The sequence below is a fragment of the Odocoileus virginianus genome, chromosome 2 (genome assembly GCF_023699985.2).
Source record: "Odocoileus virginianus isolate 20LAN1187 ecotype Illinois chromosome 2, Ovbor_1.2, whole genome shotgun sequence".
Lineage (NCBI taxonomy): Eukaryota > Metazoa > Chordata > Mammalia > Artiodactyla > Cervidae > Odocoileus > Odocoileus virginianus.
The window spans coordinates 57,869,815-57,889,095 of NC_069675.1; the positions used below are offsets into that span (position 1 = coordinate 57,869,815).

General features: G+C 39.6%; 1 protein-coding gene and 1 long non-coding RNA gene across 5 annotated transcripts in view; one reads left to right on the forward strand and one right to left on the reverse strand.

The window, feature by feature from the left end:
- The window catches only part of LOC139039243 (uncharacterized), a 28,809-nt gene extending 12,789 nt beyond the window's left edge, over positions 1 to 16,020 (forward strand). For all 3 annotated transcript variants that reach the window (XR_011492582.1, XR_011492571.1, XR_011492577.1), the window contains 2 exons: positions 11,176 to 11,271; positions 14,714 to 16,020. This is a non-coding gene — a long non-coding RNA (uncharacterized lncRNA). The remainder of the gene's footprint in view (positions 1 to 11,175; positions 11,272 to 14,713) is intronic.
- Positions 10,056 to 19,281, reverse strand: part of TMEM17 (transmembrane protein 17) — a 76,799-nt gene continuing 67,573 nt past the window's right edge. Inside the window, exons 1-4 of one of the 2 annotated variants that reach the window (XM_020891620.2) lie at positions 17,201 to 17,377; positions 12,618 to 12,721; positions 12,371 to 12,484; positions 10,056 to 11,435 (exon numbers count right to left, since the gene is read on the reverse strand). In XM_020891620.2, the coding sequence (XP_020747279.1) occupies positions 11,157 to 11,435; positions 12,371 to 12,484; positions 12,618 to 12,721; positions 17,201 to 17,300 (597 nt within the window). In that variant the 5' untranslated portion in view covers positions 17,301 to 17,377 and the 3' untranslated portion in view covers positions 10,056 to 11,156. Of the gene's footprint in view, positions 11,436 to 12,370; positions 12,485 to 12,617; positions 12,722 to 17,200; positions 17,378 to 19,281 lie in introns of those variants that run through there. The other variant, XM_070480146.1, reaches the window with a different exon arrangement.

Consider the following 19,281-nt stretch of genomic DNA (forward strand, 5'->3'; position numbering starts at 1 on the left):
AAACAATCCCTGATAACCTTCTTACTGTAGTTTTTCCACTGCATTTGCTCAGTTGCTGCCTGTACTCCTAACTCTGGATCAACTTAACCAACTACCTTCAATCCAAGAGTGCCCAAATAGCTCTGGGAAATGACTCAATTGCATTGATTCAAACAGCTACACACATCCATGGTTTCTACACCCAGCTGAGCCCTCAATACCACTTAATAATTCTTTGCCCTGCCCTGGTCACTCCTTCTAGCATTTTCTACACCCCATGATCTGGTCTCATGTACCTCTTCAGTCTGATCAGTCTGCTTTCTTCCTCTCAGCTCACCGTTTGAACATTACACATACTGAATGGGATTCCCTACACACACCATGAAATGAAATTTCTGCCTTCCCTGACTTTGTTGGTGGCATCCCCCAGTCCTAGAGAGAAGGAGCCCTGATCAGCATGGATTTAAGTAGTCAATTCCTTGGCAGACACATCTCTGCAGTGAGATGAGTGCCTCAAGTTATAGCTGGATGACATGAACATCTCTTTGATCTCATGGATAACAAGCAAATTTAATGATTATAATTTGGCTTTTCAAATATATTTCTTATAGAAAAAATATACTGGAAGTTGTATTTTGCATTATACTTGAATGAATTTGTACCCTGGTTTGTACATCAGTCTTGTATGAGTTTAGTTACTGTAGTCACTCCTTTGGGTCTGTTTAGTTTAGGATATACTAACAAAATTGAGTTTCTGGATGGAAAAGCCAAGTATCAAACTGCTAACCCCACATAGACCACACCAAAATAATTAGCTGTCTGTCTGAGATAATGTTTCTTTCTTACCTCTCTGTATCAACAAGTGACAAGTGAAGTCGCTCAGTCGTGTCCGACTCTGTGACCCCATGGACCCCATGGACCCATTCTCTGGCAAGAATACTGGAGTGGGTTGCCATTTCCTTCTCCAGGGATCGAACCCGGGTCTCCCACATTGTGGGTAGACGCTTTAACCTCTGAGCCACCAGGGAAGCTCAACAGTGACTTCTAAAGACCTTTTCAACTCCCAAGATCATACTCCCTCAAGAGAAAGGCAAAACAACAAGAACAAAATATCTTGGATGTGACCTATTCCAGTGGAAATGTCCCCAGTGGCTATAAACTAGCTTGTTAAAAAAAATCCTTGTAACAATATCTGATTTACTTCTTTTAAAGCAGTTATAACTTGATCTCCCAAGTGGACCTGGCCCCTCAGGGAGTGTAAGCCTTATGCCTGTGTCAGTAAGTGTCTTATTAGTTTAGATGGAGGTAATCAAAACCCCTGCCTGATCAAGCCTGAGGGTCAAGTTCCTGGGTCCATAAAGCAAGAGTGAGTTTAAAGACCAAGAAGGACTTAAATTGCCCAGGAAATTCAAAATATAAAATCATAATAAGGATATTTACCATATATAAATGCTTATAGGGCTTCCCAAGTGGCGCTAGTGGTAAATGCAGGAGACATAAGAGATGTGGGCTCCATCCTTGGGTCAGGAAGATCCCCTGGAGGCAGGCATGGCAACCCACTCCAGTATTCTTGCTTGGAGAATCCCAAGAAGAGGAAGAGGAAGACAGAGGAACTGTTGTAGCCACGCGTTCTGGAAAACAAACACACTCAGAAGGACAATGCAGATAGTGGAGTGCAGCTTATTACACGGGCGGGCCCAAGGCAGAGTCTCCTCTTCGCCAAGGAGGCCGACGAGTTTTTGTGAAAACCTTATATACCCTAGGTGTATAAGGTTCCCTGAAACTAGTCTCAACAAAGGAAGAAGAAAGAAACTATCAAAGTTAACCGTGATCTTATGCCTTAAGCCTAGGTAGTTAACAGTGGACAATTATCAATAGGCCTGTGGTCATACCCCAATAAGCATAATAGAATGGATGATTCTATTCGGTTACACAGATAATTAGGGTATTAATTAGAGTATTCTTTTAGGCAATGGAGAGCCCTGGAGCTCTTCCTTCTGGGGGTCTGGTTTTCCAGTTGGTATGTTGTTTCCATAGGTACTGGGCATATACCTCAAAGTCCACAATCCGGCCCAAGCTGGAGTCCTGCTTTCAAGATAGAGCCTTTTCTGTTTCCTCCTTCAGAACCTGGCAGGCTATTTGGTTCACAGGGTCGCACAGAGTTGAACACGACTGAAGCAATTCAGCACCCATGAATGCTTATACTATTTATCTCACTTAATTCTTGCAAAAGCCCTGTAAGCACTCATTTTAAAGATAAATAAACTAAGGGTTGAAAAAAAAGTGAAAATGAAAGTGTTAGTTGCTTAGTCATTTCCAACTCTTTGTGATCCCGTGGACTATTGCCTGCTAGGCTCCTCTGTCCATGGAATTCTCCAGGCAAAAGTACTGGAGTGGGTAACCATTCCCTTCTCCAGGGAATCTTCCCTACCCAGGGATCAAACCCAGGTCACTTGCATTGCAGGCAAATTCTTTACCATCTGAGCTGCCTGTTAAGTTTAATACCTCAACCAAGCTAATAAATGGAGCAAGGACTTGTGCATATATCTGTCTGCCTCCAAAGCCTGTGCTTTTAACCAGGGTGTAACACTGACTCCCCTTAATAAGTCCATTCGTTCATTTATTCACTGTCATGGAGGAGGAAATTTTCTTTCAGGCTGGGTCTAAGAATTAAATTGACATGAGACATGTTTAATAGGAGAAATTCAAACAAAAGTTTAATACCACATGTATATGGGAGAGACTCAGGAAAACTGTGACTTGCCAAAATAGCTGGAACCCTCACCTTGAATACCATTTTCAGTTAAAGACAAAAGAAGATGTTGCCAGTTAGAGGTTTTGGGACTTCCTTAGGGGAGGAAGGCAATTAACATGAAGATGGAAAAGCAGATGTTTGGTAAATGCTGGCCTATGCAGAGACAATGGGACACAGAGTGGACCCTGGTCTCTGAGAGTTTCCCTCACCACACCCAGCCCATATTCATTGCAGGTAAATATCTCTGGTGATGCTTACCTGTTCCACTGATATCTGTTCCACTCTGGGATCAGGCCCTCCTAAATTCTTTTTAGGCAGTTGGGGAAGGTCAAATTTTCTTCTTGAGGCTTTGGGGCCTTGATTGTTTTCAGTTTGAAATTATCTACATGCCAGAGACATTTTGGGGTGGCAAATTTTGCTCCCCAGTATCACCATATACTTATCGAATACTTACAAAATGTTAAGCACTGGAAATACAAGGATGAATTGGACACTTACCATGAAGACTTTACAATTAAGTACTGTTGTTATTGTTTAGTGGCTAAGTTGTATCCGACTCTTTGCGACCCCATGGATGGTAGCCTGCCAGGGTCCTCTGTCCATGGGATTTCCCAGCCAAGAATACCGGAGTGGGTTGCCATTCCCTTCTCCAGGGGATCTTCCCAACCCAAGGATCAAACCCAGGTCTCCCACATTGCAGGCATCTTCTTTACCGTCTGAGCCACTAGCGCATGCTAAGTCGCTTCAGTCATGTCCAACTCTGAGACCGCGTGGACTGTATCCCAGCAGGCTCCTCTGTCCATGGGATTCTCCAGGCAAGAATACCGGAGTGGGCTGCCATGCCCTTCTCCAGGGGATCTTCCTGACCCAGGGATCAAACCTGTATCTCCTGTAGCTCCTGAACTGCAGGCAGATTCTTTACTGCTGAACCACCGGGGAACCCCCAGTTAAGTACTAGTAGAGGTCTAATATGGGCTTCCCTGACAGCTCAGTTGGTAAAGAATCCACCTGCAATGAAGGAGACCCCGGTTTGATTCCTGGGTCAGGAAGATCTGCTGGAGAAGGGATAGTCTACTCACTCCAGTATTCTTGGGCTTCCCTTGTGGCTCAGCTGGTGAAGAATCCACCTGCAATGCAGGAGACCTGGGTTCAATCCCTGGGTTGGGAAGATCCCCTGGAGAAGGGAAAGGCTACTCCAGTATTCTGGCCTGGAGAATTCCACGAACTGTATAGTTCATGGGGTCACAAGAGTTGGACATGACCGAGCGACTTTCACTTCACTTCACAGGTCTAATATATAAAAATACATATAATTAATCATTTTAGACACAGTCATAAAATATGAGGAGCAGTGAGACAAAGAACAGAACCCAAGTGTTTCCTGGAAATGGGTAGGGGTCAGGGGACATTCCATGGAGAATATGACGGTTGAGCCAGGCATTATAAGATAAGCATGTGGATAAATTTACTTCAGGCTGAGAGCAGAATGGAGGGAAAAGGTCTGGAGGCAAAATCCAGAATGGTGTCCTGGAGGAGCTGCAGGTGTAGCATTGGAGGGGTGGCAAGATGAGCCAAATGGTGGGGAAGAGGCTAAGGTTCATGGGTGTTCTGATGCAGGAAGTAGAGAATCTAGTGGAATTTTAAGGGGGAGTAGTGGTGTGCTTAGATTTAGTTTTAGATTTCTCAATACATGTAACTGCAGGGAAGTTTACAATAAAGGAGACATTTATTACTGCAACATGGAAAAGAACAGTGAGATTGTTCCTTTCTGTGATCCGGTCACTTAGTTCAGTTCAGTCGCTCAGTTGTGTCCGATTCTTCGCCACCTCTGGACCACAGCACACCAGGCCTCCCTGTCTATCACCAGCTCCTGGAGTCTAGTCATTATACTCCTATTGACTACCTAGATATTTTCCTTTGAAAAATAGCACATAATGAACTCCTTAATTATTAGCTGATTTGAGAGGCTTATGTTGGAGGATGTGTGTCTGTGTGTGTATAAAATGTATTTGTACCAGCATTTCAACCATTATAAGGTTCCTTTGAAATGTGATTGTTATCATCTACCAAATTACCTCTATCAGCTTTCTATCATTTTCAAATTTGGTAGCAATGTCTTCTACTTCTGTTTCAATATACACCATTCATTGCCTACAGTATACAGTTCAAACTCTTTATTATAATATATAAAAGACTGAGAACATTCTGATGCCAGTCTTTCCAGCTCATCTCAGGCCCTTCTCTACATACTGTATATTTTAGTCACATTAAACTACTTTTAGTTTTGTTCAGACCTTATAATGTCAAATGTCTATACCTTTGCTCATGCTGTACCCATCTGTCTGAAAGACTATCTTGCCCCCTAGTCAGGATTCCTCACTTATCTTCATATTTTACGTAGTTCTATTACAAATATTATCATAAGCCATGATGATCGCCTAAAATTTGTCTCCTCTGCTAGACCATGGCTGGAAGGGTAGGGACTCAATCCGATTTATCTTTTTTTCCTGGAGTATCAAGACATAGTGGATGGCGTATTGTTGGAGCTAAGTAAATTAAGTTTACTTTGCAGAACAAAATCATAGCATACTACAAATAAAAAGCATGAACATATCCTTTGCTGTTCTGCTTTGTAAATTACCAATAAACAGTGAACTGTTCTCCTGCCTTCCTTAGCTGGGGCTTATTGGCAATCAGGAGCTCTAGTTTTCAGAAGAGCAAAAAATTTGACTTTTACTAGTTTTCATGATTTCCAGAAAAGCTATTGAAGCAAAGTCCAAAGCTTCCACTCTCTTTAGTGATCATTTTACTACTTCTAGGTACTCATGAGTCAGGCACTTATAAGACAATTATTAAGTGTGCATAGCAAACATTTTTTGAATTTGAATATCAGACATTTTTCTCTTTTGAGCTATAGCATTGAGCAGCGTCTTCAATGTGTTTTTGATTAGAATATAAATAACTCAAGATCAGGAACTAAAAGCCTTTTGAGATGAATCGATTATACCACTTTCCTATCAGCCAAATATAGTGCTGTTAGAGTTCTGAAAAATTAAAAGAGAAAGCCATTCTTGGTTGATTATTGTTTTTAAAATCTACATTTTTAATGTACCCAAGTGCTAAACACTTAGGCCTATGGAACAATGAAGGACAAATAAATAGCAGTGAAATATACATTGTGATTGTAGAGACCTCTTTGGGTTAGGAAACCCTTTCTAGCTTGTTTAGATGATAAGCTAAATTTCCAAGTGCCTTTTAATTTTTCATAGAATATATGTTGTATCTATCTTCTGGCCTGTGTCTTGTTTTTTGAGTTCTTTCTTGACTTTGGTTAAAATGATTACACACCTGATCCCTAGCCTCATTTGCAGAAAGATGAGCATCTGTGTAAGCACCAGGATAAATCTAAACGTTGTGGCCAAACCTGAATTTAAACACATTTTTCTAGGGCCTGAATATTTTTAAATGCTTAATGCTTAAACACTGTGGTGGGGTGAAGGGTGGGGGGGATGCAGTGGGTGGGGGCTTGTTAGAATGATTCTTAGAATAAGTTTTAGAATGATGAACTATTTAGTTTTTTTTTATTGACTCAAAACCCTCAGATTAACAGTCTTCAAACTAGAATAAAAAGTATACCCATAACAAGTTAGTTAAAGCTTGCTGACAAACCTTTTCTAGGACCAAAAAGCTAATGTTGCACATCATAACAAATTACAGGATAAACCATTCTACTAGCCTCATTGTTTTCTGCCTCCATGCCTATTTTGTTATGCAAAAGCTTTATGTCAATTTACTTTTTGAGCCGTTTAAGACCAAACCAAATTATTCCTTCAGCACATTTTAAACAATCCCTTAAAGACCCTCTTTTTCTTGGCTATGTTTCCAATCTTGGCTTATCACTGTAATATTTCATGCTCCATGCTTCTGAAAAAATTCAATATTCAAGAACAAAGTAATCCAGCGCTTTACTTCATTTCAGTCTTTTTATGTCCCAGGGCTGTCCCAACTCAATGACACAGTTTGTATTGTCACATCTGTCTGTTGCTGACTGCAACCAGCTCGCCTAAGCCCTTTCCTGCCCCTTATCAGTTTTCCCTTAATTCAAAACTTTTTTTTCTTTAAGTCTTTGCACTTCTCCTTTCACAGCTTTTAGTTTTTTTTTTTTTTTCCCTCCATAGGAGACTCTGTTCCTGTGGTAGCTACTCAGAAACACAAAGATGAATAGGTGACTAAGGTCTCTAAGTCTGTCCCTATCAAAATTTTCGTTGTAGTATCTTTAAGAATTACAGAGTGGATAATATAATTCAGCAGTATGCATCAAGAATCTTCAAAAATGTTCATACCTTATGATCTAGCAGTTTCACTTCTGAGACTCTAGCTTACTAATTAAAAAACAGAATCATCTAAGATATGGAAAAAGATGTATACATGAGATGTTCATTACAACATTATATATTGTTGGGGAGTTCTCTTGGATGGCCTAATAATTAAATTGATGAAGAGTAACTGAAAAACCCAATTTAATTCATATAAACAGAGATCTCATAGAAATGGTATCTCCGAAGTGACCAAAAATGATTTACAAATCATTTTTAGACAAAGAAACAATTATTTGTGAAGATTTAACAAAGGGGCTTGTGCTTGGGGTAGCAGGCTAATGAGAGGTAACAAAGTTTGTCTACAGAGTTTTCTCAGCCTTGAATTTCCTAACTCTGGTGATAAGGATGGTTTCTATCCTCTTGGTATAAGGAGAATACTTTCACATGGGAGATTATTTCCTTCTTTTAAGGGGAAAGAGGGGGTCAGAGTGTTTTTCTATATCAGTTTTTCTCCACTGGCTGTTTCTCAAGTAACTTAAATTGAAAATAATATGTTATTGTAGCATATCTTGAATCAGCCTGCTCTGAGGCTCAACAATATAAATGCTAAAGAAGAAAATAAGACAAATATCCAACAATAAGAGAGAAGTTAAATAAATTACTTTCCATCTACTTGATGGAATATTGTGCAGTCATTTAAGATGATGGTTGTGTGGCTATGTAAAAAGATGGGTAAAATTTTATGATGTTTTCAGAAAAGCAAGGTGCAAAATTTCAAGTGCTGGTGGTCACAACTATGTTTTAAAAAGCATTTACAACAGGAAAACTGCAAGGAAAGAGGACATTTGCTTATACTTGCTACTTTAGGGTATGGAATTATAGATTATTTTTCTCTTTACTCTCAAAATCTTGATTCAGTTTCTTTTAAAATTTAAGTTTTTGAAAAGTATAATCTTCACAGGCACAAGTTAAGAACTATTTAGGTATGTCTTATAAAATAAAATTTATAAAAGACTATTTCAGACAGAGGATTCTTTAAGTCTAGTAATAATCTAACAATGGCCAGGGGAGGTGGGGTGGATAAGACAGTGAGTAAGTCATTTTGTTTACCATTGTGTGTAATTCTCAGAAAGAAAAATTAGGAAAAAAATTGTAATACCTATTTTAAAATATAGTTTAAAAAATCTTAATAGGTTCTACTCAAGTTAATTTTACCACTGACTTTATCCAGGACAGTTCTCTCCAAAGTTGTTTATCAAGTTCTAACTTTAGCCCAACATTTGCAGTACATTTTCCACAGTTTTCAGAGAAATTTTTCTGAAACCTAAATATGTGTGATATTCTACCATTTAAACTATTTAGAGTATTAGTCTTTAGGTACTAGTGCCTTGTAAGGTTCTCTCTTATTCTGTGGCCTTTGTTTTCATGCACCCTTCCCACCAGTTTTATCAAACTACATGTAATACCTGAAACAGTACTCAGAATCACTATTACTTCTGTCTCTTAATGCTGAAACTAACATTTAATATCTGCTCAGTCTTCAAATCTCAAAGTGTTAATTTTATTTGGGAAGGCTTCCCAGATTCTCTTTAATCCTACAGTGCTCTCTCTGGCCTGCTCACCTGCTTTTTGAACCAGACAGTAAACATCCTGTTATTGTGTACCTGGGCAAGTGCGAGTGTGTACCAGCGAGTAGTGTATACTTTATAGCTACCCCCGCCCCCGCTCCTTGTCCTGACAGTGAGAGGAGTAGTGAATGCTAAATGATGTTGGTGAAAGGCCAGGGTGCTAACCCCGGACACTAAGTGCTGGGAACAAAGAGCGGAGGTGCACTGCCTGCCAAGGGCTGTCTGCTCTCAGGTACTTATTAGGCAGAAACTCAGTCCATGCACCTCCCTGACGAAGTGAGACTTTACCTGCAACACTGTGCCCCTGAGAACAGGGAGCTCAGTCATTGGTTTGTGAACTCTCCACTATTCCTTGTATGTAGTAGGCATTCAAACGTATGTTGATTAAAATCCAATTTTTAAAAATCGTTCCAAAGTACAAAAATTTACATCTACCTTGTCTGTAGTTAGAAAAAAACACCTGAAAGAAAAAAATATGTGTAAGACAAAGTATTTGTGAAGCTCAGTATTTCCTAGCTAAAAAACTTCACAACAGTGTTGTGAACCCTGGAGAGGAAATGCAATAGGAATTAAGGAGGAACAAATTTATTAAATAAAAATAAAGATTGCCTAAACTCCAAATGTATTGACATGGAAATGTCTTTCCTATCTCAATTTTCCTATGCTTACATAGAGCACCATGTATACACCAATAAAAAATATTGGTTCAGACTAACACAAAATCATGGTTTTATTGTTTCATGAAAAACCAATGACTTGGTCATGTTCTCAATTGATTTTCTTAGTTTCTTTTTTTTTACCCTCATTATATCTACATTTTAAGCAAAAGTTATTACAACAAAAACTTAAAAATTTTTTAATAAATATATTTTCCCCCCATTTAGTCATTAAATTTTTTTTATTATTCTTTACACTTTTAGTGATTTACCTTAAAGTTTAAATGTATCAAGAGGCTCTGCTATTTAAAATAAAACTCTGGAAACTATTGTTAAAAAGTCTTTCTTGATCATCACTTTATCTGTTATGTAGATTTAGTGTTCTTATAAACTCACCTATCTGGAAACAAATGTAAACAAATACGTTTTAATAAACTATCCAAACAGAATTTGATTTTGAATTTCAAAGTACTGGAATATACCTAGTGGCAGCTTTGGTATAGGGCAAAGGTTAATTAGTCAGTGCGTGGGGGAAGAAAACTGTGACTGAACATTATATATAATAATAAAAAGCAGAAATAATAAAAAGAGCATAAACAGACTTGGTAAGGTGTGATTAAGAGTTGGAAGTGAAAACATTTTCAAAATTAAGCAATATAAAAATGAATAAGGCATAACATGGAAATCCTAAGATAAGCATGAATCACAAAACAGGAAGGACAGGAAAAATGATTTTTAATGTAGCTACAACTCTCTCTCAGTAAATACAATACTTACAGAGGCACATTTTCCTATAGGAAAGAAAATATTGTATCCCTTAAGACAACCCAACTGTCACTTAAAAATAATGGTTCAGATATACCCAAGCAAGCTTTGTTCTTAACAGAATTTCCTTAACTAGGTTTCTCCTATTAGCAAGGGAATATGCTCATTTATGATCATGAGTACCTTGGGCCATCCAAACTCTATATGTTAATAGGCACCCTGATTCTCAGGTCAATCTTCATGTGAATTTACTGGATATGAGCAGTTCTTCAGTGAATAATGACTTAATAGATAAGATCATAAGGGTTAATGTACCCAGGAGAGTGGCAAATGGCTCTCAAATACATGTACTTTTCTCTTGCAACTTTATAATAAAAATAAACCCACAGCCCAAAAGAACTGTGAAAGACAGAATGATTTCTAAAGATACTTTAACATAAAGATTTTATAACTTATTGTGAAGACATTTTGCACACCACCACCATAAATACAGAACATGGTTGTATGAAAATAACAATTTTAGGATAAAAACATTTCCTAAATATCATCGCAATCCACCTGCTTTCTTCTTAACCTCAGTATAATAGCTAAGACCGTAGCAGACATGAAAATTTGGTGTCTCAGTTTACAAATGTAGTCTAATACATCACAGTACTGACCAGCATCTCCACATACTTCATGCGTACTGCCAAAACATGGATAGGCTAACAATATTAAAAGAAATACACACATTTCCAGTTACAGGTACTAACTGGAGATATTACAGTAAAGATGTAATGCCACCAATACAGATCTCTACACACCTGAAAAAGTGGACAACAACAAAAAATTAAGATATTTGACATCAGGTAGATAACATGGAGGCTTTAGGGTTGATTTACTGCTTTTATGCGATGTACAGACAGTCTTAGCATTGTGTCCAACCTTGGAATTTCAGAGCCAGAGAGTATACAGTTCAAAACACTTGCTTTATCCTTTTTTTTGTGTTAGCCCTCTGGTGTTTTCCTGCAGTCTTCTAGAATAATCTTCCAGATGCTTATTCAACAGCACCGGGTCAAATCTCTTCTATACAGGACCTCACTCTTCGCATGTCTCCTCGGCTTGCAGACAGCCGGTCAAAGTCTTGGAGGTGGAAACGAGTTGCCAGCTGATTTACCATTTTCCTCAAGGTAAGAAATGCTGAAACAACTTGGAAAGTAAGGAATATAGTGAAGATGATATGTACTGCTTTCTCCAAGGGCAGATTTGTTAGGCCCTCATTGAAGAGCAAGAAAAGAGTTAAAGGCAACTGCAACAGAAGGCTCAAAAGCCAGAAGCCAGCCAACTCAGGAACCTGCAATGACACACACCACAAATATCAGACCAGTGAAGTGCCATCTTCTGCTTGTATCGATAAGCAAGTGATACTACTGTGAACCTACATTTTGAGCTCTGTAATTCAAAAGTAGTATAGTGTGGTCCTTGTCCTCAGAACTTACCATCTAGACTGGAAGAGAAAACGAACTTATGTGACAGTCCTAGACTCCTACACTTGAGTGAATAATGAAACGTACGTACCACTTAGAGTAACAGACTAACTGCTCTAACAGAGTAAACAGGGTAGCTAAAAGAAATAATTCAAGGAGGTAGGCTTTTCAAGTTAAGATAAAATGAGGAAGAGGCAAGAACTTAAGTAAGCAACAATGTGGAAAGAATGTGACTGGGAAACAACACATCAGCCTGGAATGGATGTTTGTGTTAGGAAAAAGCACAAAATACAGTGGGGTAGGCTGGGTGGGGCTTAATTATGAAGGGCCTGGAAGAACACTGAAATCTTTAGGCATTATCACTCAGTTCTGGTAACTGTAAGTGCTTAGGCAGCATGATGACTCAGAAAACATGTGCCTCGCATAGAAGATGAGTGTGCCATTTTCCCCAGTTTTCTTATTCAGAATCCAAATCATCATGTTTAATGACCAAGTATTTTCAAGACTACTGGGAAGAGGGAAAATGATCACTAATTAAGAGTTTACTATGTTCAGGTGCTATATATAAATTATTTAATATAATCCTAACAAATCTGTGAAGTGAATAGTCCCCCAATTTTATAAGTGAAGGAACCAAGGTTCAAGAGAGTAAGCAAACAGACCACAGTGACAGCCGTGGTGAAGCTGGAGCTAGGCCTTACCTACAGGCCTTTGCTCCTTCCACATCTCACTGCCTTTTCTTGTTGGCAAAGTCTTAACTGCATTTATGTGTAGCACTGAGAGAAAGGAAAGAAGAGCCTACCTTCTCCTGAAGGTTCCCCATGTAGCCCAGATACAACCTGATAGCTTCAATTAAAGTTATTAGGATGATAATGGTGACCACAATGAACTTGTAGTAATCAGGCAAGATGGAATACTGAAAAAACAAAAATAAACAAAAAGTCTCCCATATAGTAAGACTGACCTGAGATTTTAAAAACATATGAATAAATTTTAATTTTACTGACAAGGTAACAATGCCAGGGAGAAGTAGTAAAGCACACATTTACCTTCATCTGAAGCATCATAATGCTGCTCACCCACCAAAGTGGGAAAAAGTAAGTGTTAAAATAAAGTGACATCTGCAGTGCCAAACTGGAAACCATTTCATTATCTACAGAAGAAAACAGAGAGAAAAGGAACAAACTCTTACTCCTGCTCTATGCCCTGTACATCCTTTAGTTCCTTAGAATTACTAGCTATAGTTTCAGCTCAACAAAACTCCAAATTGTAAGCCTATTTATAATCATTGACCCCTGGAGAAGGAAATGGCAACCCACTCCAGTGTTCTTGCCTGGGAAGTCCCATGGACAGAGAGGCCTGGTGGACTATGGCCCATGGTGTCACAAAAGAGTTGGACACAATAACAATAATCATTGACAGTGAAAGAAAATAGCCATAATACTACTACTATTTCGTTCCTATGTTTGCTACTTGGGGGCATGTTTCATATTTTTCTATTTTTACTTTACATATTTTCACATTTTTACTTTATCACCTTCGGTTACTGTCTGATGACTTTTTTTGCGTACTACTGGTATAAATGTAGAATGTCAATATGAATACTACTGAACAGATGACTATAATAATCATTACCCCCTTTGTTAAGAGTTTTATGTAAGTGGTGCCTGTGCTCAGTTGTGTCCGACTCTTTCCGACCCCATGGGCTGTAGCCCACCAGGCTCTGTCCATGGGATTTCCCAGACAGGAATACTGGAGTGGGTTGCCATTTCCTTCTCCAGGGGATCATCCCAATCCAGGGATCGAACCTGAGTTTCCTGTATTGGCAGTTGGATTCTTTTACCACTGAGCCACCTGTAAAGAGCCTATGAAATGAACACATGAAATACATAACATGACTGCATCCATGAAATTAAAAGATGCTTGTTCCTTGGAAAAAAAAGCTATGACCAACCTAGACAGCGTATTAAAAAGCAGAGATGTAATTTTGCCAACAAAGGTCCGTCTAGTCAAAGCTATGGTTGTTCCAGTAGTCATGTATGGATGTGAAAGTTGGACCGTAAAGAAAGCTGAGTGCCGAAGAACTGATGCCTTTGAACTGTGTTGTTGGAGACCTGTGAGAGTTCCTTGGACAGCAAGGAGATCAAACCAGTCCACCCTAAAGGAAATCAGTCCTGAATATTCATTGGAAGGACTGATGCTGAAGCTGAAGTGCCAATACTTTGGCCACCTGATGCGAAGAACTGACTCACTGGAAAAGACCCTGATGCTGGGAAAGATTGAAGGTAGGAGGAGAAGGGGATGACAGAGGATGAGATGGTTGGATGGCATCACCAACTGGATGAACCTAATTTGAGCAAGCTCTGGAATTGGTGATAGATAGGGAAGCCTGGCATGCTGCAGTCCATGGGGTCGCAAAGAGTCAGACACAACTGAGCGACTGAACTGAACTGAATTTCTCAGGTATAAACTAATCATGCAAAACCAACCCCTCCCCCAAATTATAATTAGACACACATCTCTTTCAGCATACCCTAATACCACCTGTTCATTCACACCCAATTCAAAGCCACTTTTTCCATAAGTCCTTTCTTGATCACATTCCCCACTCCAGTGGAAATCTCCTTCCCCTCTAGGTACTTATCATGCTAACCTGTGTGTAAGAAGTGTTAGCAAAGAATCATACTCCCTTCACTAGAGACACAGTCTGATCATGACTTTCGGAGTCCAAGTAAACCCAAAGCTCCCCAAACTCCCTCAGAACTCTGGATACCAGACTTAGGATAAATTATTTAACCTCTTTGAGCCTTAATTTCTTCATCTGTAAAATGGTAACATTAAAATTACCTCACAGATTGCTTGAGAATTAAAGGTAATATAAATTACTTCACCCGAGCACTATGCCTGGCACTGAGTAGGCACTCGATAAATATCAGTCCCTTTCCTTCTCTTTTATTTATACACAGGCTGACTGTAAGCACAGGCCACATTCTACCCAAATTTAAGACCCTCGCAGAACCTAGCATGTTGCTTTACAAATGGTAAATACCAAATATGAATAAGCAGAGTGAATGAATGAAAACATATTCTTATAAGGACATTGCCAGTGTAGCCCTTTGTGACACAGGAATTTCATTTATCTTAGGCTGAACTGCCTCCTGAGAAATCTGTATGCAGGTCAAGAAGCAACAGTTAGAACTGGACATGAAACAACAGACAGGCTCCAAATCGGGAAAGGAGTACGTCAAGGCTGTGTATTGTCACTCTGCTTATTTAACTTCTATGCAGAGTACATCATGCAAAATGCTGGGCTGGATGAAGCACAAGCTGGAATCAAGATTGCACCTACTTAATAGACGTGAATTTGAGGAGGCTCTGGGAGTTGGTGATGAACAAGGAATCCTGCCATACTGCAGTCCATGTGGTCGCAAAGAGTTGGACACGACTGAGCAACTGAACTGAACTGAACAGAAGGCTGATTACATAGTACCTTTTGTTTTCATGTAACAGAGAAAGGTTGTAAATTAAGAATTTGATTTTTAAAACTGACCCCTACAAATGTATCCTAAATATGACTAAATTCTAACAATTTAAGAGTAGATAAGTATTTTGAAATCCACTGCTTGAAATGAAAGAATTTACAAAGGCTCTGAGACAAATTTCTTATAAACAGATTATTTCTTTTTCTCCACAGCTGAGTATATCTATCATTTAACAATTTTAAAATATAAAATTATTATGGTCTCTCACAGCAAGGATTTTCCTTTAGTTCTAAGAATATCCCTGATTATGATGATATACTTTTGCTTGTACCTATTTATTAAATTATCACTGATAAAGGAATGCATTCTTAAAATCTGAAGGTAACTCACTCCCCTAGGATTTTTTTCATGACAACAGTAAAACTCTAGGTCAGCTGTGAACATGGTCATAATATACCCTTGTAATTACAGTACAAATAATCAAATGTACTTTAGATCCACAAAGAAGAAAAGGTGGAAAAATAACAAATTAGTCAAACTGAAAATTTTAATACCTTCAAAGCAAGAACCGTAGTAAAATTTTGCAAATAAGCTTTTATGTTAAGAATTCTGTACACGAGCATCTAAAGAGATATGCTATGTCTATATTTCAGCAGATCAAACTTAAATCATTCAGCTGAAAATCAAGTTAATATGTAAATGAACCTTGAAAGCTCAAGACATGAAGTTATTAAATTTTGCAAAAGTACAAGCTGAGTTCTGTAAATGGAATTCAAATTAAAACACTATGTAATATAAATCAGGAGTAGGCAAACTACCAGCCAACTAACTGTTTTTGTAGAGCAAGTGAGCTAAAAATGGCCTTTTCAGATTTTTAAATGGTTGGGGGAAGTGTCAGTAGTATTTTGTTACACTGAAAATCATGCAATTTCAACTTTAGTGTCCATAAATAAAGTTTTATTGGAATACTGCCATGTCTATTCCGTTATCATTATCTATAACTGCCACAGAGACCTATGGCCTGCACAGTATTAAGTATTTACTATCTGGCCCCTTACAGAAAACCCCTGATACTTTACATCATCAGATTTTAGTGACTGTTAAGCTTCAGAATCAGAAGCCAGTGCCCTGGCTTTAGAATCAGAAACGTAATAACCTAATTTTTCACATTATGTTTTTCTCTGTACATCCTAAATCGTGACCAGCCCTAAACTGGGAGGGAGAGTCAAGTGGTTAGGGTGAAAAATTGAAACGGTGGCAAATGACTTTTCTCTATTCCCTTTGAAAAATCCCTGAACCAAGCAAGAGGAAAAGATTTCTATTTCCCAGCACAGTTCAGTGATAAAAGCTGCGTGGGTGTGGTTGACAGTATGTTGTCTATCATCATGATTTTAAGAGGGTTAAACTGTTTTGCAGAAAACTGCGTTGTCACTTGTCACATCAAATGCGGCATCGTGGTATTTTGTTACTTGATTTGGGTCAAGAGTTATATATATACAGGGGAGGGGAAGGAGAAAGTGGGGAGACGGCGAGTTTTGTTAAAGGCGATGCTAGCGTGGCAGCTGCCATTCCGGATTGGAGAACGTTTAAAATAACTCGTTAAAAAAAAAACCTTCTATGTCTTCTGCCAGAAAATGGACTTATGGCAAGTACCTGTTCTACTAGGAAAGAAGAAAAGGAAAAGATATTTTACCGGGGAGCGGGGGGAAGGGGGGAGGGGGGAGGAATGGAAGGGGAGATTGCGTGGGCCCTTTTCACTCCATTTAGGGCAGAAAAGCCAGGGCGGAGGCCGTAGATGAAAAGCAAGGAAGTAAGCCTTCTCGGACGCAAGGCACCGGACGCGGGTTGCGAAGGTGGCTTTATATTATTTATTTTTTGAGGAATGCCAGCGCCACCTCAGCCACCCCTCTTGCAACTGGCCGGTTAGGTCGCAGCATGATCAGCCCGGGACCAGCTCGGTATCACAGTCCGTGTGTCTGATCCCGGTCCCAGCCAGCGGCCCGGCCCCTCCTCCAGGGCGTTTCCCGCACTGCGGAGAACCAGCCGAAGGCCAAACGGCCATCTTAGGTCCGGGCAAAATCTGGCCATTCCAAACCCCGCGCCAGGTCCTCCGCGGGCCACACGCCCTGCGCTGGGCCTCGGCCACTCACCCGGACCCTCGTTATACTCCGGCCCGGTCCGGTTGGAGTCGCTGAACACGGTCCGGCTGAAGTTTCCCAGCCGCTGGCGGACCGGATCCGGCAGCTCCATGCCGGGGCCTCGGTACCGCTCACTGCTAGGTCTCCGGGCACCGCAGTGCCCAGCTGTTCCCACGGCAACCGAGTGGCGGGCGGTGCTGGGGGTTCCTGCGCAGGCGCGGATGCACTGCGGGGGCCGAGGCGCAGGGACCCCTCGAACTGAAAGGAATGAGGGGGACACATTCCTGTGGAGCGCGTCAGATGGGTGCAAATTGCAGATTCTTTAGTCTTGTTTTAAATTCCACCCTTTTAACAACGAGTAATAATAAGCAACCTGGGGTTGGATCTTGATATAGGAGCTCTAACACCTTGTCAATGCAACCTTTTGGGAAAGAAATACAAAATGAATGCAGAGCTTAGAGAATATTCATGACCCAGTAGCTTATATGTATGTGTATATACATGTACTCTTTTCTAGGAATATATGTTGTTATGTAGTAGGGATATTTTATATATACACATGCCATGTATATACACACTTATATATTCACACATACTGTCTTCTAGGAACATATATTAGGAATATTTTATATATACACACCATGAAAATGAAAGGCGCTCAGTCGTGTCTGACTCTTTGTGACCCCATGGACTATACAGTCCATGGAATTCTTTAGGCCAGAATACTGGAGTGGGTGGCCTTTCCCTTCTCCAGGGGATCTTCCCAACCCAGGGATCGAACCCAGGTCTCCCGCATTGCAGAGATTCTTTATCAGCTGAGCCACCAGAGAAGCCCTTACACACCATATATATATTTATATTTGATGCACTGCATTGCAACAGTCTGAAAACATGGTTGCAACGAATGTTTGATTATCCGGATTAACTTTCCGTAAAAATTAAAAAATTAGATGTAGAACTAAGTGGAGTGAATCTAATTTAATAAAATGTGTGTGTGTGTGTGTGTGTGTGTGTGTGTGTGTGTGTGTGTGTGTGTGTGTGTGTGTAAATATGTGGGGAGTAAAGAGGGGAAGGAGATCCGCAAGCACTGTGGCTTCAGAAAAAGACCAGAAGGAAATAATCAAAATGTTAATAGTAATTTCTAGGTAGTAGATTGTGGGTGACTTGAAAATTTTAAAACATTTATGTATTTTTCAGCTTTCTTTCAATAAGATGTATTTTTTTTAAGAAAAACTATTTAGGTATAATACATATACATAAAAGGGCATAAGCTGAATATAGGTAACCAGAACCCAGATTAAGAAACAGAACTTGACCCGCACCCAAAGAGCTCCCCCTGCCTATTCCATCATAGTTACTAACCCTCCACTACTTACAGACCTTTCCTGACTTCTTGAGCATAGAAGATTTTTGCCTATTTTTATTCTTTACATAAAACTAATCATACAATAAGTTCTTTTTAAAAAACTAACTCTTTGCCTTCAAAATTATTCTTATGAAATTCCTTCATATTGTGAAGTGTAGATTCTTTTTCATTGTGATATGACCATACCACAATAAGTTTACCCCTTCTACAGCTGATGAGCATCTGTGTGTTTTCTAGACTGGAGACATTATGAATAGGACTGTTTTTGGTGAAAATATGACTTTTGATGAACATGTGGATGCATTTGTGTTGAACTTGTTCCTAAGAATGAAACTGTTGGCTTAAGAGGTACCACCCAGCTTTATTTGTCTCTCTCTCTTAAATGTGGAATCCTTTATTAATTCTTTTCCCATTTAAGATGTTACATAATATTTAGCAGAGTTCCCTGTGCTATACGGTAGGTCCTTGTTGGTTATCTATTTTAAATATAGCAATGTGTACATGTCATGCCCTCCAATAGGAGAACTTCCCAGTATTCTTGCCTTGAGAATCCCATGGACAGAGGAGTCTAGTGGGCTCTAGTTCATAGGGTTGCACAGAGCTGGACAGGACTGAAGCAACTTGGCATGCAGGCAGGCATGTGTGCATGCACATACGTGTCAATCTCAAACTCCCTAAATATCCCTTCCCTTCTCCCCTGGTAACCGGAAGTTCATACTCTAAGTCT